At 48.4% G+C, this 26,379-nt stretch overlaps 10 protein-coding genes across 10 annotated transcripts; 6 read left to right on the forward strand and 4 right to left on the reverse strand.

Annotated features, from left to right (window-relative positions):
- The first annotated feature begins 706 nt into the window (after positions 1–706).
- On the forward strand, positions 707–7,803 carry EI90DRAFT_2966400 (metal resistance protein YCF1). The gene is made up of 37 exons (XM_039055566.1): positions 707–877; positions 933–1,198; positions 1,252–1,451; positions 1,513–1,952; positions 2,004–2,159; positions 2,216–2,450; positions 2,506–2,700; positions 2,753–2,943; positions 3,007–3,106; positions 3,156–3,308; positions 3,363–3,831; positions 3,903–3,976; positions 4,031–4,074; positions 4,126–4,172; positions 4,230–4,259; positions 4,318–4,495; positions 4,549–4,925; positions 4,976–5,160; positions 5,207–5,265; positions 5,316–5,392; positions 5,447–5,464; positions 5,517–5,569; positions 5,624–5,731; positions 5,787–5,908; positions 5,966–5,986; positions 6,048–6,205; positions 6,269–6,395; positions 6,455–6,518; positions 6,570–6,714; positions 6,767–6,804; positions 6,852–6,891; positions 6,954–6,994; positions 7,052–7,174; positions 7,230–7,253; positions 7,316–7,465; positions 7,515–7,556; positions 7,611–7,803. Exons 2-37 carry the CDS (start codon positions 1,063–1,065, stop codon positions 7,653–7,655), a joined length of 4,665 nt encoding a protein of 1,554 aa, XP_038921899.1. The 5' UTR covers positions 707–877; positions 933–1,062; the 3' UTR covers positions 7,656–7,803.
- EI90DRAFT_3035929 (Adenylosuccinate synthetase) lies at positions 7,794–8,766 on the reverse strand. The gene is made up of 2 exons (XM_039058661.1): positions 7,979–8,766; positions 7,794–7,917 (listed from the first exon to the last, which is right to left on the reverse strand). The coding sequence occupies exon 1, from the start codon at positions 8,609–8,611 to the stop codon at positions 8,288–8,290; it is 324 nt and encodes a 107-aa protein (XP_038921900.1). The 5' UTR covers positions 8,612–8,766; the 3' UTR covers positions 7,794–7,917; positions 7,979–8,287.
- Positions 8,767–9,433: 667 nt separating this feature from the next.
- EI90DRAFT_2079968 (uncharacterized protein) lies at positions 9,434–11,345 on the forward strand. Its single transcript, XM_039052531.1, has 6 exons — positions 9,434–9,927; positions 9,986–10,034; positions 10,090–10,107; positions 10,188–10,658; positions 10,710–11,015; positions 11,074–11,345. The coding sequence occupies exons 1-6, from the start codon at positions 9,857–9,859 to the stop codon at positions 11,230–11,232; spliced, it is 1,074 nt and encodes a 357-aa protein (XP_038921901.1). The 5' UTR covers positions 9,434–9,856; the 3' UTR covers positions 11,233–11,345.
- Positions 11,346–11,852: 507 nt separating this feature from the next.
- On the forward strand, positions 11,853–12,525 carry EI90DRAFT_2906174 (uncharacterized protein; the record flags this gene model as incomplete). The annotated part of the gene is made up of 3 exons (XM_039054234.1): positions 11,853–11,965; positions 12,017–12,112; positions 12,180–12,525. Coding segments are annotated over 3 exons (555 nt in total), but the record flags the coding sequence as incomplete, so codon positions are not given.
- Positions 12,526–12,939: 414 nt separating this feature from the next.
- Positions 12,940–14,606, forward strand: EI90DRAFT_2076603 (uncharacterized protein). The gene is made up of 3 exons (XM_039052528.1): positions 12,940–13,003; positions 13,058–13,153; positions 13,210–14,606. The coding sequence occupies exons 2-3, from the start codon at positions 13,151–13,153 to the stop codon at positions 14,146–14,148; spliced, it is 942 nt and encodes a 313-aa protein (XP_038921903.1). The 5' UTR covers positions 12,940–13,003; positions 13,058–13,150; the 3' UTR covers positions 14,149–14,606.
- Positions 14,080–16,016, reverse strand: EI90DRAFT_3035935 (mitochondrial matrix Mmp37-domain-containing protein). The gene is made up of 6 exons (XM_039058662.1): positions 15,756–16,016; positions 15,546–15,698; positions 15,301–15,489; positions 14,862–15,248; positions 14,626–14,803; positions 14,080–14,570 (listed from the first exon to the last, which is right to left on the reverse strand). Exons 1-6 carry the CDS (start codon positions 15,969–15,971, stop codon positions 14,431–14,433), a joined length of 1,263 nt encoding a protein of 420 aa, XP_038921904.1. The 5' UTR covers positions 15,972–16,016; the 3' UTR covers positions 14,080–14,430.
- A 117-nt stretch (positions 16,017–16,133) lies between these two features.
- Positions 16,134–17,309, reverse strand: EI90DRAFT_3143895 (Arl8a protein; the record flags this gene model as incomplete). The annotated part of the gene is made up of 10 exons (XM_039065067.1): positions 16,134–16,199; positions 16,331–16,364; positions 16,423–16,481; positions 16,541–16,621; positions 16,685–16,706; positions 16,756–16,791; positions 16,856–16,877; positions 16,936–16,977; positions 17,031–17,121; positions 17,226–17,309. The coding sequence occupies 10 exons, from the start codon at positions 17,307–17,309 to the stop codon at positions 16,134–16,136; spliced, it is 537 nt and encodes a 178-aa protein (XP_038921905.1).
- Positions 17,310–17,344: 35 nt separating this feature from the next.
- On the forward strand, positions 17,345–18,703 carry EI90DRAFT_2966411 (proteasome complex subunit Rpn13 ubiquitin receptor-domain-containing protein). Its single transcript, XM_039055567.1, has 4 exons — positions 17,345–17,473; positions 17,528–17,636; positions 17,693–17,819; positions 17,867–18,703. Exons 1-4 carry the CDS (start codon positions 17,412–17,414, stop codon positions 18,523–18,525), a joined length of 957 nt encoding a protein of 318 aa, XP_038921906.1. The 5' UTR covers positions 17,345–17,411; the 3' UTR covers positions 18,526–18,703.
- On the reverse strand, positions 18,521–23,968 carry EI90DRAFT_3035939 (uncharacterized protein; the record flags this gene model as incomplete). Its single annotated transcript, XM_039058663.1, has 23 exons — positions 18,521–18,703; positions 18,755–18,862; positions 18,915–19,182; positions 19,233–19,318; positions 19,367–19,419; positions 19,474–19,596; positions 19,656–19,977; positions 20,027–20,196; positions 20,248–20,449; positions 20,507–20,712; positions 20,772–20,984; positions 21,038–21,167; positions 21,218–21,323; positions 21,379–21,506; positions 21,560–21,649; positions 21,705–22,018; positions 22,076–22,351; positions 22,405–22,809; positions 22,865–22,979; positions 23,034–23,209; positions 23,264–23,434; positions 23,631–23,750; positions 23,806–23,968. Coding segments are annotated over 22 exons (3,852 nt in total), but the record flags the coding sequence as incomplete, so codon positions are not given.
- An 11-nt stretch (positions 23,969–23,979) lies between these two features.
- Positions 23,980–25,915, forward strand: EI90DRAFT_3150888 (uncharacterized protein; the record flags this gene model as incomplete). The annotated part of the gene is made up of 5 exons (XM_039065690.1): positions 23,980–24,132; positions 24,242–24,310; positions 24,389–24,465; positions 24,517–25,077; positions 25,135–25,915. Exons 1-5 carry the CDS (start codon positions 24,016–24,018, stop codon positions 25,913–25,915), a joined length of 1,605 nt encoding a protein of 534 aa, XP_038921908.1. The 5' UTR covers positions 23,980–24,015.
- Between the last annotated feature and the right edge of the window lie 464 nt (positions 25,916–26,379).

The following is a 26,379-nucleotide window of genomic DNA, read 5'->3' on the forward strand; positions in this document are numbered from 1 at the left end:
AGTATGAGAGGGGAAGGAGGATCCACACTCGTATAAACGCGGAAGAAATGTATCATTTGACAATCACATTAAGTAAAAATAACCTTGAGTATATTGAGATAGTGTGGTATGTCAAGACCTCAACAGCAATATTGGGGCTAGAGTGGGCAGACCAGAGTCAGAGCGACACAATGGTCAGAAAGCGAATTGATCTGCCTTCCGAGAACAGCTCAGCATATTCTGATCGTAAATCAACGCGGACCTAGCAGAGACGTTCACAAAGAGGTGGCGAGGGGTAAATTGCTCCTGAGAGTACACTGACGAAGATGCCACATCGCTTGCTTGGATTCAGCTGGAAAATGGATTTTACAAAGCTACCCGCCTTCTTTGGAATTTTAAGATGCAATTGAGTGCCTGCACACCTACATATGTAGACAAGCCATTGACTGTAGCGGTCTCGTTTCCCGAGACGAAGAATGTAAAGCAAGTAGCAAGATGCTCCTGAATTATTGGGGTGACCGTCACAAGCATCCACGACATGTGAAATCAATGATCATTAGGGAAAGGATCAAGTAAAATTCTCCGACCACTTGGCTAGGGATATACGACGAACGAAGCTAGTTCGTCGAATGTTGGTAACGGGGCCGTGGTTGCGTTGACCAAAGCAAGGGGACATTAAGTAATGATCCAGGAAGGAATGAGTTTTCCCACGCCTCTTGCGCCATCGTGTCCTTACGTTGGATGCTATCGAAGCTGACAAGATAATCAATTGCCAGTGGTGGCTGTTCGCTTGCAGCACTGAAGGCGCCGCTTTCTAGACGCTTGCCACCAAAGTGAAAAGCGAGACAATCTGCCGACTGGCAGCGCGAACGGTTTCTGAGCTGGGGGGATTTTCCAGGTGCTCTTTGGTGCCAAGCGCGCAACGAATGGCCGAACTGACCTTTCCCGGGAAGGGCTAGAGGCTATCGATGCCAGATCACAGCGATGGGCCAGGGGAATGTGTCGAAACGTGGAACGGAATTGACCGACTGAGGGCGTGACATCAGTGACTAAGCGCCGGCCTTGGCTCTTTCTGCACTATTCATGGAGTGGCCGGAAGCGTTCAGCACAAACGTGGTGTTTGCTGCTAATCTGGTGGATTTTCGTCTTTCATCTGCTTTGGCCCCTTCATGGTTTACTTTGCGTCCGTTAACCGCAAAGTACTGCAACTCACCCGAAGGTCGCTCAGCTAATTTTTACAGTTTTGTATGAGGAGCTGACGCGAGCGTTTAGGATGGGGTCCAGTATCGCCTACTCGCGACTTCGACCTCACCCCATGCTTTGAAATTGGCATAATGATACCATTTTGCGCCATGCTCTTCATTGTCGCAGGCGTTCCTAGGGTCTGGCAACTAGTTGGAAAGGCCAAGACTGGTGAGCTAAATGAAAACTGCCGAGGCGAAAAAAGTGGACGTCTTTTATACGGCAAACTGGTGCGTATAAAATTTCATTACCGAACACCCTTCTCAGGTCCTTCCACGCTTGTGCATCTAGAGTCTCATCCTTCTTGCTGGGCTCGCTGCGTTCGCAAGAACCATGATAGTTGCTGTTGTCGCGTCACCTTCTCCTTTAGTTGATCCCGCGCTGTATACCTCTATTCTCGAAGTCATCGCGTTCACGGTCGTCGTCTCGCTCACCTACCTCAATCATCGCTTCACTCGTCGATCCTCTACAACCCTTCTCGTATGCTACCCAATCTACTTCGTTGCGTCCTTCATATATCTTCGGACGCTCTTTGAAGTCCATGCGTTGCGCCATTCAGCGAGCAAGCTAGGACTTGTGTACCGGAACCTGGCCCTGACACAAACCATCTTCGTCTTCGCTGCTTGGATACTGGAATGTGTTGGCCCAGAAATGGACGATGCCGTTGAGCTCACCAAGGCTAAGAATGGCGTGAAGGAAAGTCCCTACTTAACCGCAAACTTTTACAGCCGGTGGGTTTCAGCTCCCGTTGATTGGTATCGCAATGTTTACGTTCAAAGCAGCCTCGCATTTCTTTGGATGGACCCATTAATGAAACTTGGCTACAAGCGCTTCATTGTTCATGAAGATTTGTATGACCTTGAGCCGGATAACTCATCGGGACGTTTGGAAGATAAGTTATCGAGGGTTTGGGAGAAACAGAAAGGAACGAAGGAGAAGTGCGTCATTCTTCGTCTTTCTTTGCTACATGGATCTTAGGGACTGTATTAATTAGGCCATCTCTCTGGCGGGCGATGGCTCTTGCCTATGGGGGTCCGTTTGCACTTGCTGGTGTCTTGAAGGTGTTTTCGGATCTCTTGCAATTTGCTCAACCACAATATCTTCGGTTTCTCCTTTTGTTCATTTCCGACTATCAACGAGGCAGTGAATCCGCGACACCCCTCCGAGGATTCGCTCTTTGTGGATTGATTTTTTTCTCGGCTCTGGCACAGTCTGCCATTCTTCATCAGGTAAGACACTAGCATATATGCTGAGAGGACCGATCTTAAAGTATGGAATATTCAGTATTTCCAACTATGTTTTGTTACCGGGGCGCGTGTACGCGCAGGTTTGGTGATGACCATTTATCGGAAGGCGCTCATCCTCAGTAATGATGATAAAACTGCAAGGGGTGACATTGTCAACCTCATGAGTGTGGATGCTACTCGAATGCAGGACTTATGCGCATATCTCCTCATGATACTTTCCGGACCGTTCCAGGTCAGTGTCACAACTCTTTTCCACCACGTTTAGCTCACCCCCTTCCCCGAAGGTCATGCTTGCCTTCATATCCCTCTACGACCTCTTAGGGTGGCCGTCATTTGTCGGCGTGGCTGTAATGCTAATTGCTGTCCCTATCAACGCGAAGATGGCTCGTTTCCTTAAAACACTGCAAGAGAAACAGATGAAGAACCGGGATGCTAGGACCAGAATGATGAGTGAGGTCCTTAACAACATCAAAAGGTCAGTCTCCCTCGGTCACTTTGGCTTGAGATTCATGAGTAATGGATCACTACGCCCCTGAAGCATAAAAATATATGGATGGGAACGCGTATTCGGCGACAAGATTGCTGGGATTCGCAATGGTCGCGAGATACTCATGCTTAGGAAGATTGGAATTGTTAACGTAGGCATCTCGTCTTAACGCATTGAACCATCTAAAAGCTTTAGTTCAGGCGATTATATCTGTCTTCTGGTCCACGGTCCCTCTCTTCGTGGCTTTAGCTTCCTTCGTCTCAGCAGCTTACGCAGGAGACAGGCCACTCACGGCTGATATTATCTTCCCCTGCATAAGTTTGTTTATGCTGTTACAATTCCCTCTTGGCATGGTGGGTTTCCGTACTGCTTTTATCATCATACTACTTGACTGATAGCATCTTCAGTTCGCAATGATTACGACCGCTGCCATTTCGGCCTCAGTTTCGGCGTCGCGCATGCGTCAATTTTTGCTCGCTCCGGAACTCCAGGAAGATGCTCGTGTGAGCCACGCCCCACCTGAAGAGAGCTCTGATACAGTAACTCCCCAGCACCTCGCGAGTGGCGACAAGGCGGTGTCCTTCAAGGATGGAGAGTTCAAGTGGTTGAGGGAAGCCGTGAACCCAACTCTTGAGGATATCAACCTAGTAGTTAACATGGGCGAACTGGTTGGTGTCTTTGGCCGCGTTGGCTGTGGAAAGACAAGTCTACTCTCCGCCATCGTCGGTGAGATGATGAAGACGGATGGAACTGTGGATGTCTTCGGGAGCGTTGCATATGCTCCGCAAAACCCTTGGATTATGAGTGCGACTGTTCGTGACAATATCACGTTCTTCCGTCGTTTCGATCCAGACTTCTATGAGATTGTGTTGGAAGGTTAGTCGTCAAGTTGCTGCACATCTGTGTTCCTGAGAAGTCTTACGACGAATCCGTGATTCCATTTCTAGCATGTGCACTCAAACCAGACCTCGCTCTCCTCCCAGACGGCGATATGACGGAAGTTGGCGAGAAGGGCATTACGGTAAGTCCGATTGCTCCTGCCGAACTAGTCTTGACTTTTGGTGTCGTTTTACAGCTCAGTGGCGGTCAGCGTGCTCGGATCTCGCTAGCTCGTTGCGTGTTCGTCCCAAGTTTTCTGGCTCTTTTTAATTATTGATTTATCACCGTTAGGTATGCGAGGGCGGATGTATATTTGCTTGACGATGTACTTGCTGCTGGTTGGTCATCATCTCGATTATGGCGCAACCGATAATAATCCTTTGCTTTACCCCAAGTCGATGCTCATGTGTCTCGGCACCTATTCGGTGCGTGGTTGTCGTTGTCTGGGACAGGATTGTCAGTATTCTGAAATAGGTTTTGTAGACAAAGTGATCGGTCCTCGGGGATTATTATCTCAAAAGGCTAGGATCGTCGTGACTAACAGTGTTGCGTCCGTGAGGGAGTATGATAACCTGATTCTGATCCGACGCGGTATTATCCTAGAACGAGGCTCATACGAAGTAATCATGCAGAAACCGGGATCGGAACTCTGCAAGCTCATGTAAGGGCTCTATTCTGGTCAATCTACGTAATTCAAATTGATTTTTGGGTCAGTACGGAATTCTCCTCCAAGGGGGGCTCTTCGAGCAATCCCACATCGGGCTCCGCCACTCCCATCACTTCGGACAACGGCTCGACGCTTGCAGGGTCTTTAAGGGGCACAAATTCCATCTTATCCGCGGACGGATCCGCTGGTCTACAGTACAAACTCCAGGCATCACTCCAAGCACGGCCGCCTATCCTTTCCTCGGAGGAGCAACGGGAAAGATATGCATCCAGTCTTTCGCTGAAGTCAACGCAGTTCGTGAAAGAGAGCAGCGAACAGGGCAAGGTTAAGGGGGCTGTTTATGGTAAATACCTGGAAGCTGCCTCAAAAGTAGGAGTGGCTTTGTTCGCCTTCAGTATCTTGGCCCAGCAAGCACTTACAATCTGTGAGGCCCATGAGCATCTCCTTGCCGAAGGGGCTGACTGTCGTTTTTAGGGTCGAACCTCGTTCTCCGCTCCTGGGGCGAGAAAAACCGTGAGACCGGGACGAATACAAGCCCAGGCCATTTCCTCTTCCTCTATAGTATCCCGGTCCTCGCGGCGTGCGCAGCGTCCCTTCTTTCGGGGATTTTATTATGGGTATATTGTGCTGTACGATCGGCTCGTGCTCTCCATGACTCGGTATGGAACTGCTATGATTTTGGAACCGTTGATAACATCCACCCAGATGCTTGGCGCCATATTTCGTGCACCGCTAGGATGGTTTGAAAGAATACCTCAGGGACGGTGCGGTCGAAGTGTCTTCCAATTACGACTGTCGTCTGATTTTATTTCAGTGTGATGAACTTGTTCACCAAAGATGTGAATGTTGTAGACGAGACGTTACCAAGGATGTTCTCCCAATTCTCCAGAAGTACGTATCTTTTAGCTTCAGAGTTACTGGGCAGCGTTCTAACTATGAGACCAGCACTAGCAGCTGTGCTGGGTGTGTAGTTTATAATTTTAACCCCTCCGTCGTGCTGAATTTGCACACCAAGGTATCATTGTTGTCATGGGCGCAAGCCTCCCTCTATCGCTGATTGCAGTGGTCGTGCGTACATTGGTTGCAACTGGTTGTCAGCGTTCCTTACCACCCCAATCTCAGCCATTGGCGATTGTTTATCACCGATATATGACTTATTATTTGGCGACTTCAAGAGAACTCAAGCGACTTGATGCTGTCTCTCGTTCTCCCATTTTTGCATGGTTTCAGGTACGTGGACTTGTGCTAATGATGCGTGCTTGGTCTTTGACAGCCTGAACTTTAGGAGAGTCTTGGAGGTTTGTCCACGATCAGGGCTTTCCAAATGCAGGGCATCTTTAGGCGCGTCAACGAGTTGCGGTCGGACACAAACCTGCAAGCGTACCTTCCTTCAACTTACGTCAATAGGTGAAGCGCCCCCAAGTTTGTCTATTGGATGTTCTCTCATCTCGAGTCTTCGCTCAGATGGCTGGCAGTTCGTTTGGAGTAAGCATTTATCCACTTCGCACAGTTGTGGTGGGGTAACCAACCTGGCCGGAACTTCCAGATTCCTGGGATCTTGTGTCGTTCTTGTTGCTGCTGTACTCTCAGTCACTACTGTCGTCGTATCCGACAATATAGACAGTGGCTTGGTCGGCCTCGTCTTGTCGTATGCAATCAGTACAACCGGAAGCCTGAACTGGGTCATCCGTAGTGCAGGTGATGGTAAGTGCTTTCAAACTTGAATGTTTTCTGGAGGGCCCAAAAAGCCAACCCTTTACTATTTAGTTGAACAGAACATTGTTTCTGTCGAGAGGATACTTACGTATGTCAACGTGGAGCCTGAGGCTCCATCCGAGATACCTGAAACGAAGCCAGCTGATGGTTGGCCACAAACTGGGGAAATCCGCTTGGAGTGGGTCTTTTCATGTTTGATAAGTTCATTTCTTGACCCGAAAGCACGATGTTTTGTAGAAACTACTCCATGCGCTATCGTACCGAGCATGATTTGGTGCTACGTGATGTGAATCTTGTTGTAGTACGTGAACAAATGGCGTGTCTCTCGGACCAACCTCAATTACTATTGCAGAGACCTGGAGAACGGCTCGGAATTTGTGGAAGAACGGGGGCGGGGAAGAGCAGTCTTATCTTAGGTCTACTTCGAATCAACGAACCCGCCTCAGGGACGATCTATGTAGATGGCATCGACATAACCGCGATTGGCCTTCACAATCGTATGTCAATGTGTTTCGGATGATCAATCGTCTCTTCATCTACCTCTCTTAGTCCGCTCTACTATAAGCATCATCCCTCAAGAGCCTCAGGTACAAAGTCGAACCAATCAGCGTTGGCTTACTCATACTCCGCATAGCTCTTTACCGGGTCAATACGACAGAACGTGGACGTAACAGGTTTGTAGATATGTACTGGTTGTGTTCCTTTATGTGAGAATCTCACTTTGAACTGCTGTCAGAAACCAGCAATGATGATGCCATTTGGCGAGCTCTAGAGCAGGTACCTTTTATCTTCATAATGCGACCTGATCGGTTTTTTTACAGTGTTATCGGCCAGGTTCATCTCAAACAAACAGTGAGCTCTCTTGGTGGCTTGGATGCTGAAGTGCGAGAAGGTGGAAGTTCTCTGAGTGCTGGGCAGCGCCAGCTCATATGCTTCGCTCGAGCTTTAATTCGGAAGGTAACATCTATTATCTATTATCTTCTGGTTTTGGTCTCAATAGCACTTGATGTAGTCGAAGATCTTGATACTAGATGAAGTAAGTTCTCTCAAACTGGCTACCTTTCGTTTCACCTAAGGGTCTCTCAACCTCACTCTAAGGCGACAAGTGCTGTCGACCTTGAGAGCGATCAGGCCATTCAAGATGTCCTGCGGAGTTCTTATTTTGAGGGTGTTACGAGATTGACTGTAGCCCACCGCTTGCATACCATCATAGAGTCGGATAGAATCCTAGTCTTGGATGCTGGAAAAGTAGGCCTCCTATGACTTCTCCGTTACGTGTCATTGATTGTTCGTCTAGGTCGCCGAATTGGATACACCCCAAAAATTGCTATCTATCCCGGTAAACAATCTCGAAGCTCACGATGCGTACATACTGACGAAGCGTATTTGTCAGGGATCTATCTTCGCTTCATTAGCTGCTGAAGCGGGTATTTCATGAAATGATTTAGGGTTAGCATTCTCGAAGACAATTATCAAATGCTCTCTGCCTTAAATATGGGGTTGAGAATCGGGAGGGCTTATTGTATTTCGCTTTTAAATACAATGACGGAATAAGTCTATCACCAATGTGTTAGAATCGCCCTCCGGAACATTTTTACAGCTATTTGTACCGATCGTTCTATCTTGAGAGTCTACCACTGCCCCATGCTATTGACCGTTTTCCGACGCAACGTATATTCTTTTCTTTGTTCAGATATTTGGTGGGTGACGATTTGGTGTCGTCTGGAAGTGTTTCTTTTCTAATCATTGCTCCACGTTCAGCCCTGCTCCGATCCACTCTATTGGGATACCTCGGAGTAAATGGCCACGCAGTTGTACCTGGGGAGAATACCTGGGTATTATACCATCTACAACGTACTCAACCCCGATCTTGATTTCGTCTAAGTCATCAAGAACGTCAAACTTAAGTAGATTGAATGCATCATAGCCGTTACATAATGATAAGTGTTTCAGCACACAAGATCTAACCAGCCACAACATCTCTTTCGTCCAGTAACGATCCCCCACTCAACTCCTACTTGTTGAAGATGCTCCCCAATCGCCGATCAGCACACCAACGCTGACAACTATTCATACTTGCGTTTGTTGTTCGGTTGGGAATGGCCCTTCACCAACGCGGATCGTGTAGGCCCTAACGATGCCAATCACTTTACTGAGCTGCTTAGGAGGGATGCCGAGACCTGTACAAACGCTTCCAATGCTGGCCGATGATGACGTTACATGGGGATAAGTCCCAACATCAAGATCAAGCATGAGTGCATTAGCTCCTTCTACGAGAACGCGTCTGGGAGGCGAAGAGGTGAGGGCAGAGTGGACCAACAGCAAAGTGTCAGCAACGAAGACCGAAGACTCTGCAAGTCCCTTTGTATCGGAGAATCTCGGCTTCAACGTCATAGTTGTCGCTGGAAGTGCCCCTTCGACGATCTTGCGAAACTTGGTGGCGAAGCTTTCGTGGTTAAATAAATCAGGTACTCGAAGGCCCGAGCGGGAAGCCTTGCTAGGATAGGCTGGGCTGATACCTCTCTTGGTGGTGCTAATACTTAAGGAAGGCCATCTCCAAGGTGAGTACGAGATACATGCCACTGAATATAGCGAATAGCAAACCTTGAGCCATCAGCTTGGGGCTCCGCTTCTAGCAAGCTATCTACGATCAAAGACGAGCTGGGCTCTGTCAAAGATAAACAAGCGGCCACTGCAATCTTCTCCTGAGTAACACAAGATGACCATCAGCAAGTACAGGGTACATTTAGTGAGTCCCCTCGCCTTTCTCCTCTAGCTCCAGGGCAGGTGAATTACAACCCCTGACCCTATGATACCTGTGCAGTTCGGATTGATACGCCTGCACAAATAGAGGGTGACATTTCGAAGGAAGAAAAAATTTGTAAGAACATCCCCCAATAGGTTAAGGTGCATTCACTGAACCCACCACCAGGTATGGGATGGAAAAGTATACCGTCTTGGGTCTATCAGCTGTGGCAGGGATAATTACTGTGTGTGCTGTAGTTATACATGATAGTTTGGGTTCCTGCACACTTTTTCCCTTCAACACCCGCGATGCTGAGTATCCACCACTGAAGGCCCCGATGCCCTGCCCATTCAGCAGGCATTATAGCGCACATAGTTGACACCACAGTACTAATCTGACATGGGTAAGCTGTGTTGGCATGGCTCCATTGAATCCTCCCACGCTCAATTCTATGCTTGGTAACGGTGTACAATACCCATTCCACTTCCTATACATTGAAATACGTTTATTTTGATTGTTGTTACACAATATGGGCTGAAATGGCAGTCAGTAACATCCAATATTGTAACAGTACTTGAGCTGTCAATGGTGCAAATGCGTGTCACGTGATGCAATGGATGATCTGCTGTAACTTTCAAATTTTTGGGCAGTGGTTGGACATAAAAGGTGTGATTTCTCACGGCTTGGGCGCACCGTGGTCTGTTGCGACGTGCAGGTGAAAGCCGTCCTATGGTCGCACACTGGTTGATTCCTGAATTTGCTTCCGTACACCTTCGCAAACCCGAAAGTAACATTTCTACATAATACGAAATTACCCTAGCTCTGATTGCGGGAGTGCGAACCATCTTCAAGAGGACGGCTCGTTTCAAGGTGACGATTGATCAGAGGACTCGATGAGTGGATACATAGCGCCAGGTGCTCCTTCGAAATTGGATCGCTCACAGATAGCAAGCTTGCATGGCGGGTCCGTCCGTTTGTCGCGGATTAAGTCAAACATATGTGAATTAATGCCCATCTCACAGCGCCCCCTCTAAATTTTGGAAGGCAGAGCCAACCACAATACCACAACCGGTAAGTGACCTTGAGGCTGCTGGCCAGTCCATCCCTTTAACCCAAATTTATGCAGTCACCTCAACCCGCGTCAGTGAGTTGCACATCTAATCATCTGGCGTTTCAAGCCCCTGACTGTTGAGCCACACCGCTCCCACAAATATATCTTCCTAGAATCCCAACCCCTACAGCAAAGCCTATCATGGATCGGGGAATTTTACCAGGCACTCGGATGTATTTACGCGAAATGCTCCACCATCCACGTCCTCAAGCCAAATTTCGTTACGACGTCGACGTCCTTCTGGTTCATCACTCCATCTTTCGGCCGGAACAAGGCCCTCTGGTGCTACTTCCGAAACTCTTAGAAGACCATTCGACGCCCTCGTCGACGGCGATGAGCTAGACCCACTCAACATGGGTGCCTTCGAACAAAGCCGATCCTCTCGTTCTGCGCTGGATAAAGGAAAGCAGAAGGCATCGCCTGAAGATGAGGACGAAGTCATGCTAGTCGAATCTAGTGCTGTTTCTGCTCCGCCGACTCACAGCAGAAAACGGAAATCCGGGGATGAAGACTACCCATTTTTGGACATGTTGTCAGTTATGAAAACTAGGAGCGACCGCAAAAAGGCTGAGCAGGCAAAAATGGCAAGTACAGCCAGCGTATGTACTTCATCAAAGTGTGAACTGATTGTACAGAAGGAGATACGCACAGCCGCTATAGCCAACGAGAAGCCTTTGGATAAATTTCGCTTTAATCCTCGATCGTCTCCCGCCCCAGCACCACCCGCATCCCGCCCTGTCTCCTCGAGGCCCGATCTCTTGCCTATCCGAATACTCTTCTGGGGTCTGATAAAACATGAAGCAAATTCTTCTCCGGATGTACCTAAAGTATTGAGTTGGCCGCAGAATCATCCGGCCTTTTCATTGCGTCAAGCCCACTCTCCTGCGCCAGGCCAGAAGCCCCTGATAGTAGTCCCAATGAAATGTGTTCGTCATTTTGAAGTTCGTCGCTTATTGATGAATGTATTCTATGTCAGAGCTCACTAACCTACCTCCAAAGTATTTCTCCGGGAGCTCACAGATTCCTCCTTACTTGCACTTTGATATTGAGATTGACACGGACAACAAACCCACCTCGACCTCGGATTTGTTTAAGAGTGACAGCGATACATTTCGGCCTCGTATGTCAGTTAACGTAGGTCTTCCTTCTGTTTACTGATGAACTCGCTATCCTCAGGCCAAAAGCACATGCCTTATCTGTCTCGATCAGACGAACACCTGTCTTCATTCGCAATTGAAGTCCATGGTAATTCGACCATGCCTCAACAAATCTGTCGCGACATGGTACACAACATGGTAAATCGGTTCGTAAAGAATAGAATAAAGGCTACAAGATTGGGGTAAACTTTCATTGGTTTACTCTGAGTGCCCTTACTGATCTTCTCACATCTGCTAGGGAACATGAGGCGAGGAGCCTCAAGTCCAATCGGGAGAATCTAGATGCGAAGTACAGGGGTGGTCAGCGCGAACACAAGACCCCCAGAAAGTCTGCCAGAGTGGCTTCTCCGGCAGAGGAACTGCCAACGTCCGTGGCGGGACTATTGTCGCCTCAAGACGAAGAGGTGGTTTCACCGGACGACAAGGAAAAGCCTCGAACGTGAGTTTACATTTATTGGATCATGACAACCCTTCTCACATTCCTAACACAGGAGAAGCTCAGCGCGTTTATCCCAGCGGCAAGAGCCTCCGCGCAAAGTGTTGCCTCCTCTGGAAAATCCTAATGAATTGTGAGCGTTTTCGAGATCATAGGGTCAATAGTTTACTCACCGCTCAAACAGAATACTCGTTTATCCACCAACTGGCAAGGGTGCCATAGAAATTACGGCGGGCGATTATCGCCGTCTTGAACCGGACGAGTATTTCAACGATACGCTGATTGAATTTGGAATGAAGTAGGGATCCCTAGTTTTCTCACATATTATATTCTTAAACTTTCATGCAAGGCGTGCGTTCCACAGGATGCAGGAAACGAATCCGACACTCGCAGAGCAAGTCCACTTATTTAACTCATTTTTCTATGGGAAATTAAGTTCGAAACTGTAAGGTTTTCATCTACCCAATGCTGTATATGAGTTTGCTGCTTTCACTCCGTATGCCGTCATGCAGGCCCTCAGACGGCTACCAAAGCGTTCGTAAATGGACTTCGAAGTTCAACTTCTTCGACAAGAACTACATTGTAATTCCCATCAACGAGAAGTATGTCCTCGTCAACTCTTCCGGAGACGTCTCAGAGTGCTTACTTGCTGCAGTTTCCACTGGTATCTTTGCATCATCTACAACCCAAAGAATTCGCTTCCCCCACAAACCCCCCCTCCAAAGCCTGTGGCCACGCCAAAGAAGGTTACTCGTGCTAGTTTGGCTGCACAACAGTCAGATCAACCCGAAGCAACCCCTCCAGCGCGTCCCAGACCCCGCCCACTCAAGAAGCCCGTCACTGGCCAGGAACAAATGAAAACGCTCGAAGTTATCGACTTGGAAGCTGACGACAACATGGACATTGATGCATCGACCGTCACTGAGAACTCACCTTGCCCCCTCATTTCTGATCTTCCCCCTCAGCCGCACCCTGAATCCGAGCTCAAAACTGGATCTAGACTGCAATTTCCGGACGAACTTCCTGCTAGTGCATTACCTGAGACGCAAGAGAGCGTAGTGGAGGTGATAGAGGAGGATCAACCAATGCCAAGTGAGAAGCAGCGAAGCGTGTGAGTTCTTCCTTTCTTGTGATGCCACATTTTTGAAGTATCTTCAGGCCATGCTTGTTATTCTTTTTGGATTCTTTGGGCTCCGTCTCTCCCAGAGTCCCGAGAAAAGTCCTCGTGAATTACCTCTTGAATGAGGCAATAGACAAGAAGCTGGTTGGAAGCGAATGGGACGCTCGTGAGCTTGAAAAATGGTTTCGAGATCACGTTGTTTCGAAGGTGGCTAAGGTATGTCTTGGATATTTAGGGCTACAGGGGTGTACCATTGATTCGGATCTCTAGGTGCCTCAACAACCAAACTTTTGCGATTGTGGTGCGTATCTGGTGCACTTCGTCGAGATATTCCTGAGCGATCCTGTGAACGCGGTTGAATACATGGTACATTTACTAGTTTCTGAGCCTCCGTGAAGACATCCTTATATTCCTTGTTGCAGGCGCTCAGGAACCAGCCAAAGAGCGCCGACGAATCTGTCTGGAATAAGTTGGGGCTAGACAGAAAGCGCATCACCATGAAAGAAGAAATCGATAGACTGGCCGTGGAGTGGAAGGAGACAAGCGGGTCTCGTACCGAAAACTCAGCTCTGGACGACGAAACTCCTGTAGAAGTGCATGATTCCGTGGTCTTGCCGCCCGACAACGCTGGAGCTCGCGAGTCACTGCAAATTTCCCGCTTGTCCTCGCCCGGCACTTCCGGTCAACAAAGTTCGGTGCGCGAAGATGAGAACACGGTTGCCAAATTATTGTCTCCTCATCTGTCTTCGTTGGTGGACCTTGATTGTGTGAGCCTGGGCCCTAATTCGTCAGATATCTCAATGGACGGCGTTTCGAACGAAATCGAACCCCCTTATTCCCGCGCAATGAGCGTGGAGATTGGAGTACCGCCATGTGAGCCTCACGTTCAACGTGCTCTCTCAAAAGCCCAGTTTTCCAAATACGCTTCCCGAGAAGCTGAAGCTGACCTGAAGACCGATAGTGAGGCAGGGGACACAGGAACCGACCCGCTTTGCTCCACCTCTTCGCTCCAGGTAGAACCACCACAAAGCCAGGTGCAAGAGGTGCATGAGACCCCAGTGTACGTTCTAGATTCCGATGAGGAAGAAAATGGACCGGAATCCGTAACACGAGCCATCACCACTTCCAAGGCAAAGTCGGCAATCATGTCCTCTGGAACGGAGGACACCGCCGCATCGCTTCCTCCTTCACACCGTCCACGGTCAACTCTTACTGTCGAGATTCCCGCTTCTCGCCGAGCAGGCAGGGGTATCGTCTCGGAAGACGAGGACAAAGTGGGAGTACGTGAATTGGAGATTCAACAGATTGGTGCGACTCGGAAGCATAAACCTCTACGATTTTCTCCTCCTGCCAGCACCTAGCCAAGCTCCGCCTCATTTTTCTGTTCCTGATATTTTACAACTCATTATCTAGTTCTTTACATCATTGTACGACGACGTCAACTCCAAGATTTATTAGGTCAGAACGCATTGTAATATGCACATTGCTCGCGTTGTCCATGTATATTAGAACACATTAGTCTCCATCTGTTTTAATGGCATGAAGATACAATAGTCCTGCTTCCTGCTTGATCCGCTCTAGGTGAACTGGGATTACTTGAACGAATGTAATGTGACTGCATAGTTTGATGCTACCGGAACGATCTATGACTCCGATGAGTTGCGAGATGACCACCATTTGCCGACCTTCGCGGCACTGTAACGAATGCTTTTGTTGAGACCTGTCGTGACTAAACCTTTAAGACTTTGGACTGTTGCCGGACCTCTAACAATCTCCCTAAGTTCTGCAGAAACCAATGTGAATGGCAAAGTTGGAGCAATGTAGCGAATGGGCCGTACCTTGCTCGATGACGCTGCTGAGAGTCTTATCACCACCGACTGATAACCAGAATGCCGAAGAGTCAGCGTCCGGTGAAGGAACGGGATATTTGCGCGAATACTGTGTTTCAAGGCGATGGAGCAGATTTGAGGGGAGTTTTCGCACAAGTGCTGAGCGTGCACGAGGAAACATATCTTGCTATATGATCCCAAAATGTTTCGCTTCCTTAAGAATGAAGGGCCAAAATAGGACTTACGTTGATAATAGTTGAAGTTTGACTCCAATGTACATCTGGTAGCCCACGAGCCAACCGCCAATACAGCTCCTTAAACTGGGCTCTTTGTGCGCTGACAATATTTTGCACTTTCCTCGGGTTCTCGCCTCCAAATCTCATCCGAAAGTCACCTCCATAGCTAAACGCGGCCATTTTCTCAAAGAGCAAGTCCTCTTCAAATGACTCCGGAAGGGTAAGAAGGGCAGTGCGCAGGGCAGAGACTAGGTTCACTTGTTGAGTGAGCCGGACTCGAGTATCATCCTTAATGATGCGAATAGGCTTATGCATTCGCCCCGAAAGGTAAAGGGTGTTCCAGTTGATGAGGTCAGAGCACAAATTGTCTATCGTCGTCACTCCATACTTGATCATCTACAGAATACGGTCATCCCGTAGCTCACCAGAGATGGGACAGCAAACATACCACTCCATTCATCGGAACATAGGCATTGAACCATATCCCTGGTTCTATTCCCTGGAACTGGGCGATAAAGGAGGAACCCAAGAACCGTGCATGCAAGGGATAATGTGATGGATTCTGGTGGATATTGATCGAGTGCCAATGGGATGGGTGATTAACCGCAAATATAAAGTCAAGGAGCGGGGGCGACGCCTAATGGAATGTAAGTGCCGGCCTTTCAATTGAGTTGTCAGCCGTGACGGACATACATCTGCCTTTGAGTATCCCTTCTGCGCGAACACACCACTACCATAAGCGAATGCATAACGTATTGGTGCATCAAAGCTCCGCGTAATTTCCTCTAAAAGTGCTCTTGTAGAATCCGGAACACTCAAGACTTGATTCCGCCCGAAGTTTGGAGGCTAGCGGGAAGGAGCGTCACCTAGCGAACATGCAGCCCATGCATATTCAATATTTACCAGAAGGTAAGGGAGGCTTATTTGCACTCTGGGAGAATACGAAGACGGCTGTGGTGGCCTCGGCGCAGGCGAGAAGCGAACGCGTGACCGATTAGAAGGCAACGGAGGGGGGACATTGGAAAGTGAAGGTGATGGAGGATTAGTTTCTGTTGACAAGGGACGGGAGATGGAACGAGTAAAAAGAAGAGAGCGACGTCGGGCGGACTGTAACATCATGATACGTTGGAAAGTCCAGCGGGTTTGCCGAACCTGATCACGTGCAATGACATTTGCGAAGAAATAATGGCAATGCTCAATTGTGAGTAAAATGTGCGTAGTATACATGATGCCCGAAGTGGATGGTGAATAGCCTTGTTAATATCATTTTTTTTGTGTAGGTCACGATGCACGGCTGGAAAGCCACTTGAGGATAATATCGAGGTTATGTTGGCTTTTCATTGAACACTGAAAGTGATTCGAGATCAGTCTTGTCTTCCCGGTCGAGTCAAGTGGAACATACCGAATAGCACTGAAAGTTGTAGAGCATGGATTAAGATATAAATGTGAATTCGTTTCGAACGATTGACGCCACTCACAGAAACAGAACGGTTCTGTATCCTGTCCAAGTCACTTGGGTCGGAGTGCAAATGATCAGAATGCAGAACGTAGACTCCCCAGTGGAACTCACAGTGACCGTATTAGTTCTTCGATAGGCGCATGGTTAGGTAAATCGTTCTTATTTCCAAGCTTTAAAGTGCATCTCAGCATTTGATTGGGGCCCTGGGTGAGTAAGAAGAAACTCATACCACTAGTAATGGCACTCCGGAAAGTGGAGATCTGTCCAGTAGCGTGTGCAGCTCGAATTTGGCAGTAGGAAAACTCTCCTTCTGTAACAAGGTGTCCCCCATAGATTGCCTCTCACCATAGAACTTAGGGGAATGGTGACTTACATCGTGCGAGTCAACCACGAAACTGCAAAGAATATGAGAAATCTAGAGCAGTGGACTGTCATCGCACATACACGATGGCATCAACGCCTCGGCAATATCTGTCCCACCTAGATATCATATGTAGATATTAGAATCTCTAAATAGCCAACATGAGTAACGGACGGCGCTCACATGTTACGGAATTTAGGTTGACCTTCAAGGGGTAATGCGTCTCAATGTGCGATACGCTGTCGGGGAAACTGAAAACCAACCTGCGACGTCCCAGACTTTCAATGTCACATTTCCTCTTCTTACTGGGAAAAGCGCGATTGAATATTGGATCCCGTGTGCATGAAAGTCATGATACCTTTCCTCAGGTTGAACGCTACAGTTGGGACAACTTCTTCACTCCATTGTCCTGAGCCAATAACATTCACGAATGACGTCTTTCCAGATGCCTCGGTTGGATATTCCGTCAATAACTTTGTAAAGGAGTTCAGAAGCGCGCCGGTACCTGCCACTGCATGAACATCATTCGACCATAAACATTGATTATTCTTACCTGTAAGCCAACGATGCTAATCTCCGCAGACTTGCTGAAAAACAAGTTCGAGAAAAACGCGATGATTGCGCTGAACCACGACATGACCATGCTGAAGCCGAGCAGAAGATGGGGTTACACGTGATTCGGGCTCGGAGATTCACGTCTAAGTCTGACGCGTTCCGTCGTTTGCATTGGAATAAAATAATGTCAAGAACAATCTACGGACCAATCCGCGCTGGGAGAGCATTTCGACGCTCGGAAACCAGGTGGGCCAACTCAAATGAATATTCGAAATGGTGTTGAGTTTCCCGTCTGGTCAGCAATTTTGTGGACTCGGACGCTGCTCCTGGTGAAATCATCATCACTGAAGGCGAGGATGGACTCACTCGGTTCAACTGGATCAACCGTAATACTCGAACCAACGATCTCGTACGCTACCGATATCTTGATTGTCTAAGCCTGTGTGAACTTTCAGGTTCCATTAGGAATTAATTATATTTCCAGCGGACGCGTCGTTTGTCGTTGTGCCACAGTCGGAAGGTGGGCGCACGCACGTCCTGAAGTTTAGTTCTTCGGATCAGAGATACTTCTTCTGGTTCCAAGATTCTCATAGTGAGCCTATCATCTTCAGGGTGGATACCATCTGACGACCTCCTCAGCTGGAGCCTTTAAGAGTTACGCAAAAAACCTGAACGGTATCCTCGATGATCCAAGCTATGAAATAGACCGGGTGGGAGATGTAACTGGCCAGGATGCCCCGTCTTCATCCGATGGTCCTGCCATATCGACCGACGCTCCATCTACCGGTCCCTCTACTGGTGCAGGCGGCAGTCTTCCACTTGACCGCCTTGCAGAACTCCGAGCTCTCGTTTCCAATCTCCCTAATACCACCGAAGGGGCTATCCCACTTGCACCTGAAATGTCCTTGATTGACATCCTCACGCCCGCCAACCTTACACCACTATTTAATACCGCATCCCCCGAGGTCCTAAACTCTATATTCCCAACACTTCCATCCGATATGCCATTCCCTCCAAGTGAGGATGTTCTTCGTAGCGTGATCGAGAGTCCGCCATTTCAGGCCCAGGTCCGGGCCTTGGACAGAGCATTGCAAACTGGTTTAGTTGGTAATCTTGTCGTCGGTCTAGGATTACCTGAGGAAGCTGGGCTGGGGATACGCCCTTTTCTTAAAGCGATTCAGGACCAAGCGAAGAAAAATCAGGAATCACAGGGCCTAGTGGAGACTCCATGGAGACGGATTGACAGCACCCAGCGAGGATCATGTTCTCCGTCCGTAGAATATAGAAGGTGGTCATAAATTTGAAAAACAGAATAGGATAATTTACATAAACCAGCACGTCATACATACCCAAGGTGTAGGATAGGATTGAAGGTCCCAGAATAGCAACACTGACAAAGACGATCATCATGAATTGTCAACGCCAAAACGTTGTCTTTCTATGATCGATTTTTGAGAACGATCACGCATCACCCGCCTAACAAAATCCTCAGTGCCATATCGATTGACGTCGCACTTCCTGACATACCAATAATATTCCATGACATCGGCTTCACCAAGCTTTTGTAAGAACTTCTCGTCATGAGTGATGACAATGAGCTGGAAGTTAGCCATGCTCCGACGCTCCTTAATGATACTACCGAAGTGGAGTTGAGCACGTTATTAATGGCAACGGGCGAAATGCATACTCAGTTAGCGAGTGCGCTAATGCGTCGATATTCTCCGCATCTAGAGCATTCGTGGGCTCATCAAGCGCAAGGATCCCACAGTTCTGCCCAAATGAGTCGGATAAAGCAAGTCGAATAATGATAGATGCCAGCATCTTCTGCCCCGCACTACATCGCCCTCGCATGTCCATTTCGACTTGGTCTTTAGTCATAACGACGCGATAGTTATAGGTACGCCTCGTTGAAGAGACACCGTCGTTGTCCGAAACAACTTTGATGCCATCGATATCTATGGAACGTTTGTTCACTCTAGCGGCTCGAAAAATTGACGGTACTAACCTGTCCCTTGATATGTTTTGTTCCACAGATGTCGCATGGTCTCGTTGACTTCCTCCATCTTTAATGAGTGGTATTTCATAATCGCGCTGGGGAGAAGATCAGATCAAACAATGTGAGTGCGCAAACCAACTCACTTGTCAAGAGCTTTGGCATATTTCTCCAGATCATTGTTTGCCATATCCGACATCTATGGAGGTGTTCCCTTTCACTTGGATCAAGTACGAAATCCAGATCACCACACCTTCACTTTGACAAGCTGTTCAGTATATTTCTTGTTAATGTCTTTGAAATCACGCGAAAGATCCTTCTTAAAGCTATCGAGATGTACGCGGTCTGTGCTCATTTCTCCTTCAACGCGAGAACACTTCGCAGCATCCCCCGATCAAAATGGGCGAGGTATGGCGACATTTTAGATGAACATACCTGTGCAACTAGCTTGTCCAACTTCGCCTTCATGAGGGGGTACAACTTGTCAAAATTGCGTTTTGCTCGAGCAGCCTCCTCCAAATCGAGTTTGGAGATGTCATCGTTGATTTTAGCCAATGTAGCACGAGATTTGCGCAGCTGGATGTTGTTTTGGTAACGCGCCAGCGTAGCTCCGCCTTCATGAATTTCTTTATCCAGCCCCGCAAGGTTAGTCCGTTTGCTTTCGATAATGGCGTTGAGTTCGGTAATACGTCGCTCAGCCTCTGCCACGCGTTCCTCGCATTTTCTAAGTTCTCGAGCCCGTCGTTCCGTAACGAATCTAGAACGATCTCCTGAGTCAAACTCTATATAGCTGGGAGACAACCAACCGTTCGATTATTCGTGATACGTTCTCAAGCTTCTCCGAGCTCAGGGATAACTCCTTTGAGAGCTGCGTCGATTTGGCAGTTGCGGCTTCATGAGTTGAGTTATGCTGGGAAATTTGGGATTCTAATTGTAGAATAGGTGCATCCCCGTTCTGGATCTCGACTTCCAGTTCCTACAAACGACATCAAGATTCAGAGAAGGACCCACTTGAAATCCTGCCTACCTTGCAACGTTGTTGGAGTAATATCACCTCGCGCTTTGAACTCTCTATCGAAGCCTGAACGAGATCTCGCTCTTTAACTTTGTTCCTCAACTCTGCATTTTTTAGCTCTAGAGCATGAAGCTCATTCTCGAGTGTCCTTTGATGTGTGAGGTCCTGTTCCCGAGTTGAGACGAGGATTTGCCGAGTCCGGTCGGTTGTCTTTCTGCAACGAAATCAATGGTTTGTCAATACCAGAAAATGCGTATTCGCTGGAACCAACATTTTCGTTGATATCTCATCAAGCTCTGCCTGGATGTCGTCCGTGGTCCGAGTTGATCCCGAAGATTGAAGCTCAGTCTCAATATCCGTGATCTCTTTTTTCAGGCGTTCCACGTCCCCAAGTGCTCTTGTGACGAGGGTTGCGTGCGTCTTCAAGGTCTGAAGATCGCGAAGTTGGGTTCTAAAACTTTTCAATTCCTCCGAAATCTCGATATTTTCCGTCAGCATGCAAATTTTCAAAATCATTGGCTCTGAGATATGCTCACCGTTTCGACTTCGTGTGACAAGTCCCCGAGTTTCCCCTCCTCTGCCTTCAGTTCGGCATCGAGACCTGGGATAACCTTTGATCGCAAGTTGTCCCTTGTCGCTTCCTTGGGGAAGAAAGACTGAAGACGTTTAATATAGTCCTCCCAAGTTTTGACTTCTTGCAACGCCTCCGCAATACTCTCGTCGCTTGATTTTTCCGCAAGCCCAGTCAGCTATCATCGCCAGCCATTATTTGTGTGCCCGATAACAGAAATCCTGAGAATACCTTGGCTTCGAACTTATCCCACTCTGCGGACGACATCTTACGATCGCACAATTTGCACATATGTTCTTTCTTCCCAGACTTCAGGAATTGCATAATCATACCCTTCGCATGGGTCATCTGTTGATGGCGGCTTGAATAGGGGTTAGTGACGGAATCACCGATAAGGGCAGCTTAACTCACTCTATTGCAGCGTTGAGATCCTTCTGAATTTCTTCTATGGCAGCTGGAATGTTTGGGTAATCAACTTCATCACCTTGCAATAAGGGTCTGAGTTCTTTGGTCAACGCTGGTTACAGGGAAGGTCTCAGTGCCCGAGAAACAAAGCAGACAAATGAACAAACCAGTGATTTCGGCTTTCTTCCCACTAATTTGATTTTTGAGGCCAGAGATATTTGACTCCACTTGATGTAGATCCATGTTTTCCCTGTTATACTTGGCCTCGATGGCAGATGTTGCCTTCTCCTTTTCACTGCAATTACGATTAGAGGTCCCATGCCCATCATTCGGGCACCCTCGACTTACGCAATGGCCTTGTCAACGTCTCCTTCCATCGTGGGCGCTTGAGCCTCCATCCCAGTAAGATCTTGGTGTTTCTGGCCATAGCTCTCGAGTCTACGTAAGAAGCGTCTATTAATTGTCATAAGCAAGAGACAAGATGGGGGCTAACGTCAAATCAATTTCGGCTTGACGCTTTTTGGCCTCGTTCCGCTTGAGAGCTAACGTCGCTCGAGCATTCGATTGCGTTGTCAAAGCTCTCAGAGCCTGATTTAGCCTGTCCTTCTCATCTTCAAGTCGGCGAATTTCTGCTGTCTTAGCCTCGATCCCAGCTTCATGCTTAGCCGAGAGGAAGTCCCGTTTCGCTTTGTTCAGCCGGTCTCTGGTCGAGTCTAGGTCGGAAATATTGTACTTAAGTTCGGCGTCAAGCATGTTCTCCCTATCGGCCTTCTCCACTTGGGAAACAATTTGTGCGTTCAAGCGATCCTAGCGATGGAGACACGGCATGAATGTGAGACCAGAATCATCTTAGCGAGTGCTTACAATGCTTTTCAGAGTCGTATCACGTTCGATATGGCGTGCGTCCTGATGCTGGCGAAGTGTCCGAAGCTTCTTCGAGAGCTCCTCGCTCTTCGCCAACCCAGTGGCTCGGATTTCTTTGAGCCCTGAATTCTGCTTGTTCAACAGGGCATTGAGTTTATGGGCGAATTCTTCGACGCGATCATCCTCCAAGGGAGTATGATCATAACCCTTCAAGCTGTATTTTGTGGCCAACTCGCGAATCAGACCCTCCCGGGCCTCAACATTCCGTCTATGGGTCTTCAATGGCCCACATGAGTGCGAAGATGGTGAAGGGAAACTCTAAAGCGTACTGTGGCCTCAGCTTGCAGGTTACCCTGCTCACTAATGAGCGCAACGTGCTGTTTGCGCTCATCAGCAAGCCTTTCTTCCTCGTCCCTGACGTCCCGTGCAGTAGCGTCCCTTCTGCGTTGTAATGTAGACCTATGCATCTCGAAGTCTCTAACTTTCACCTCCAACTCTTCGTCAGTGTCTGGAAGCTCTTGAGTAGTTGATTGCTTTATTCCAATCTCTTCCTCAAGCTGTGACTTGCGTGCATCGTAATTTTCGGCTTTGATATAAACCTCTTTGAATTTGGTGGCGCTTTCCATGAAGCGAATATTTTCGGCTTCGACGCCTTTAATTTCTTGTTTGAGCTCCTCCTGTTGAATCTGTTTGGTTTGCAGTGTGGAGGTAAGACCGTCGATCCTCTCTCGAAGCTGCGAAAGAAATCAGTTCCAAAGCATGCTACAATAGCGTAACACTTGTATTTGCCTTATCTGCGTGCGATTTTTGGACTTGCAGCGTTTGAAGCCGTTCCTTATCTACCTTGAGCTCTGCAGTACGCTCCTTCCTGATAGCTCGAATTGAGTCAAGGGCCTTAGTGTACCTGTCGAATTTCCTCTAAACCCGTTGTTTTCACGCGGAAAGATGAACCACATACTTTGTCGCTTCAAAGATGTCATCAAACTTCTTCTTGAGAACAGAAGCCTCCGAAAGGGGCCAGTACGAATCCTCTTGATGGCAGAATATCACATTTTCCAGCACAGCTTTCGAGACGCCCAATAAGTGTGGGATTTCCGAGTCCATCTCAGCACACTTTGTAGACAACACTCCACGCTAAGATAGGTAAAAATAAAATGCGAACCATGCCGATTAGCATCAGAAACGAACCTTTGTCTTCCTATCATAATCGTTGGCAGCAAGAATTGATTCCAACGTCTTCATTGTCAAGCCAGTTTTCTTAACAGTGACAGATAGGTTACGGATGGCAAGCATTTGCTGGCGATTAGCAGCATTAAAGCGTAGCTTTACTTGCGCTTTGACTTCCTTCTCGTTCGCGATCTATAGATTGAGTTTCGGTGAGATGGCCAAGAGGAGTCGGAGCCACTGGGCGGACCTTGGGGTCATGAATGAAGGCGCCTCCTTGGTATTTGGTGGCTGGTCTCCGGTAGTAGCATATTTTAGGCATTCAATGATCGTCTTCGTGTATAACACTTTAGGAAGATGTCGATCTCAGAAGGGTAAATTGAAGGCATACAGTCTTGCCACTTCCATTATGACCAACAATGACGGTCACCGGGCTGTAGAACTCTATAACAGAAAGTTCTTTATCGCCAAACGACCTGATCCCTCGGATAGCAAGCTTGTCCAGCGATGCCCTAAGGTTCAGCGGGTCGGTGCGGCACCGAGGATTCAGTCAAAAAGGCACGAACATTGAAAGTCGTCGGCCGTTTGAACTTCAGTGCAGCGGCTGGAACCTTGTGGGTTTTATAGTTCCTTGGAACGGTTCTGTGCCTAGGAGATACGCTTCTGACGCAAATTAGTCCAGAAGAGGTGAGGGTGAGTGCACGGATAGATGTCACGTGCAAGGACGAGGCCTCTCACGTGGACGGTGTCATCACGACCGAGATAGCCTTCGTTGAATGAGTTGTTTGTTTGTTCCCCAACAGTTAGGTTCAAAAACTTGTCCAAACTCACTTGAAAAGCCCTCGCCTTTCGGCATGAGTAACACTCCCTCTCGAGCGTTCGCTATCTTAAAGGTGGGTCGACTCTCTCAGGAGACGAATAGCTCACGAAGCTTTTCTCCGATCCCAGGCAGGATTCAGCTTTTTCGGCACCTCTTGACCCTCTCCTAACCCTTTTTAATAGCCGAATTTTGTGCAGTATAGGCTAAATATTGAGACTGAGATTGCGGAGGCGGGTTTTGAGATCGTCAAGGTCAGGGGTCTTTGTCGTTGACGCTAGGGTTAATGGGGCATTAAACATGTGTTGAATACCCTTCATACACATATGCAGGCGCGTCAAATCCATTTCAATCCTGAGGACGAATCTCTCGAGGAAGTATTTGGTCATGACGCTAGTTCACTCAGGAAGTGAGTCGCATATGATCCCATCGAGATGCGTGCTAAACCCACGCTTATCAGTGGTCCTACATGGGTGTACGTCGTCGACAAGGAAAATGCTATCCAGGACCTCGTGACGCTCATCGGTGACGAAGACCCAAACATCGCTCGCATGAGCTCTCCCAACTCGATCCGCGCCAAGTTCGGTGAAACTCTGGAAGAGAACGTGATGTACGTGGCGCCCGACCGCGACGTTGTAGAGCTTCTCATCTCTGCCGTATTCCAATCCTCTCCTCCTTTCCCTCCCGCGGCTTTCCCCAATGAGGATGAGGATGTTCTGAGGATTGACGACCTTACCCTCGATGAGGCACCTTCCTCTCGCGTCCTATCCGATAGCTCCAATGGAAACGGGAGCCGCAGCACAGAACGTGCCAACCAAGGGCGGAACAGCCTGTTTAAGGCGAGGGCGGTGCCTCCTACAACTGCAGCACCTTCCATTCAGCCCCGTACCACGAAGGCAGCTGCACTTCGAGCAGGATTGATAGTTCCTAGTCGAGCAACATGCAAGCCCCGTGCTCCTCTAACCAAGGAGGAGCTGGCAAGGACTTTTGCCAATGTACCTGGACATAAGCGCTCCGAAACGTATGTGTACCGCTCACCTCTCGTATTTACCAATTAAGCTTACATCTTTCTCGCAAGGATTGCCGTTGCCTCCACGGCTCCTCCAACTGTGACACCTCGCGCAACTCGGGCTTCCTTGCTCCGGCAGGGAGTGGACGTTCGACAATCACCTAAGACCCGCCCATCCCGCCCATCCACTGCAGGTGTCTCCACCACTTCGGACACTCCTGGATATAAGCGTCAGCTCAATATTCAAGTTGCCAGCACAGCACCGCCCGCCATTCAACCTCGCCCCACCCGAGCCTCTGCCTTACGAACAGGCCAAGCTGTCTCGCCACCTAAAAAAACTGTTCCTCGAGACCCCAGTGATATTGCAGCAGAAATTTTCATTGGAGTCCCGGGGCATAAGCGCAGGGAGTCCATATCTGTTGCCAGCACACGTCCTCCTGCCACCACACCCCGTCTTAACCGCAGCGCTACTCTTCGTGCACGACGCAGTCTCTCCGTCTTGGGGCCACCATCTTCGTTTACCCTCAAGGAGAACACTCTACCTAATGATAACGTCCAGGCGACTTCTACGACCTCCAAGGCACTGTCGTCTTCGTCGACCCTCTCTGTAGCTCAACCACAACGCCCTGCTGTGACACGTGGTCGGACAAGCACCCGTGCACCTCCCAGTGCATATCATGCCCCAAAAGCCTACTCAACTTCTCCCCCACCTACCACATCTCGCTCGTCGAGTGTTGCAAGACCGGCTTCCATCGTACGCCCGCCTTCTATCGAACCAAAGACAAACAGGAGCGCCATGCTTCGCGCTCGGAAAATGGGGATAGCCATCCCGCAGGTTCTGGTTGCTTGAAAGCCGTGTCAAACAATAAGAATTATTGGCTTCTTTTTTTTTATCAGGCATTTGGATTGCCTTGCTTGCTTACTGGTCACTTTTGGTTGGCAGCTTTTCTTTGTTGTATTACGGTGCAATAACCCGCCTCTGTTATTTTGTGGAAGTTCCTTGTCATTTCACGTCTGAATAGCCCCGAATCCTCAAATGACTTTTCAGTAAAGAGACTCGAGTCCGAAGCAGGAGGGTTCCCTTCGAACTGAATGACCGAGCTTGCGGCGCTCAAAGTGAAATTAAGGGTCAAGGCTTCTTTGGAATAAATACACGAAAATACGGTTACATAGTCCGATCTGCCGCCCTCTTCGTTATATTACGAAGTCATAGAGGCCGGAGTCCTGCCTACCTCTTCGTCTGGGTAAAATCTAATTAGAAACCACTTAATTCGGATATTGGTTCACCGGTCTCCTGCCTAGTCTTTCATTACG

Source organism: Cantharellus anzutake (genome assembly GCF_015039405.1).
Source record: "Cantharellus anzutake strain C23 chromosome Unknown EI90scaffold_5, whole genome shotgun sequence".
Lineage (NCBI taxonomy): Eukaryota > Fungi > Basidiomycota > Agaricomycetes > Cantharellales > Hydnaceae > Cantharellus > Cantharellus anzutake.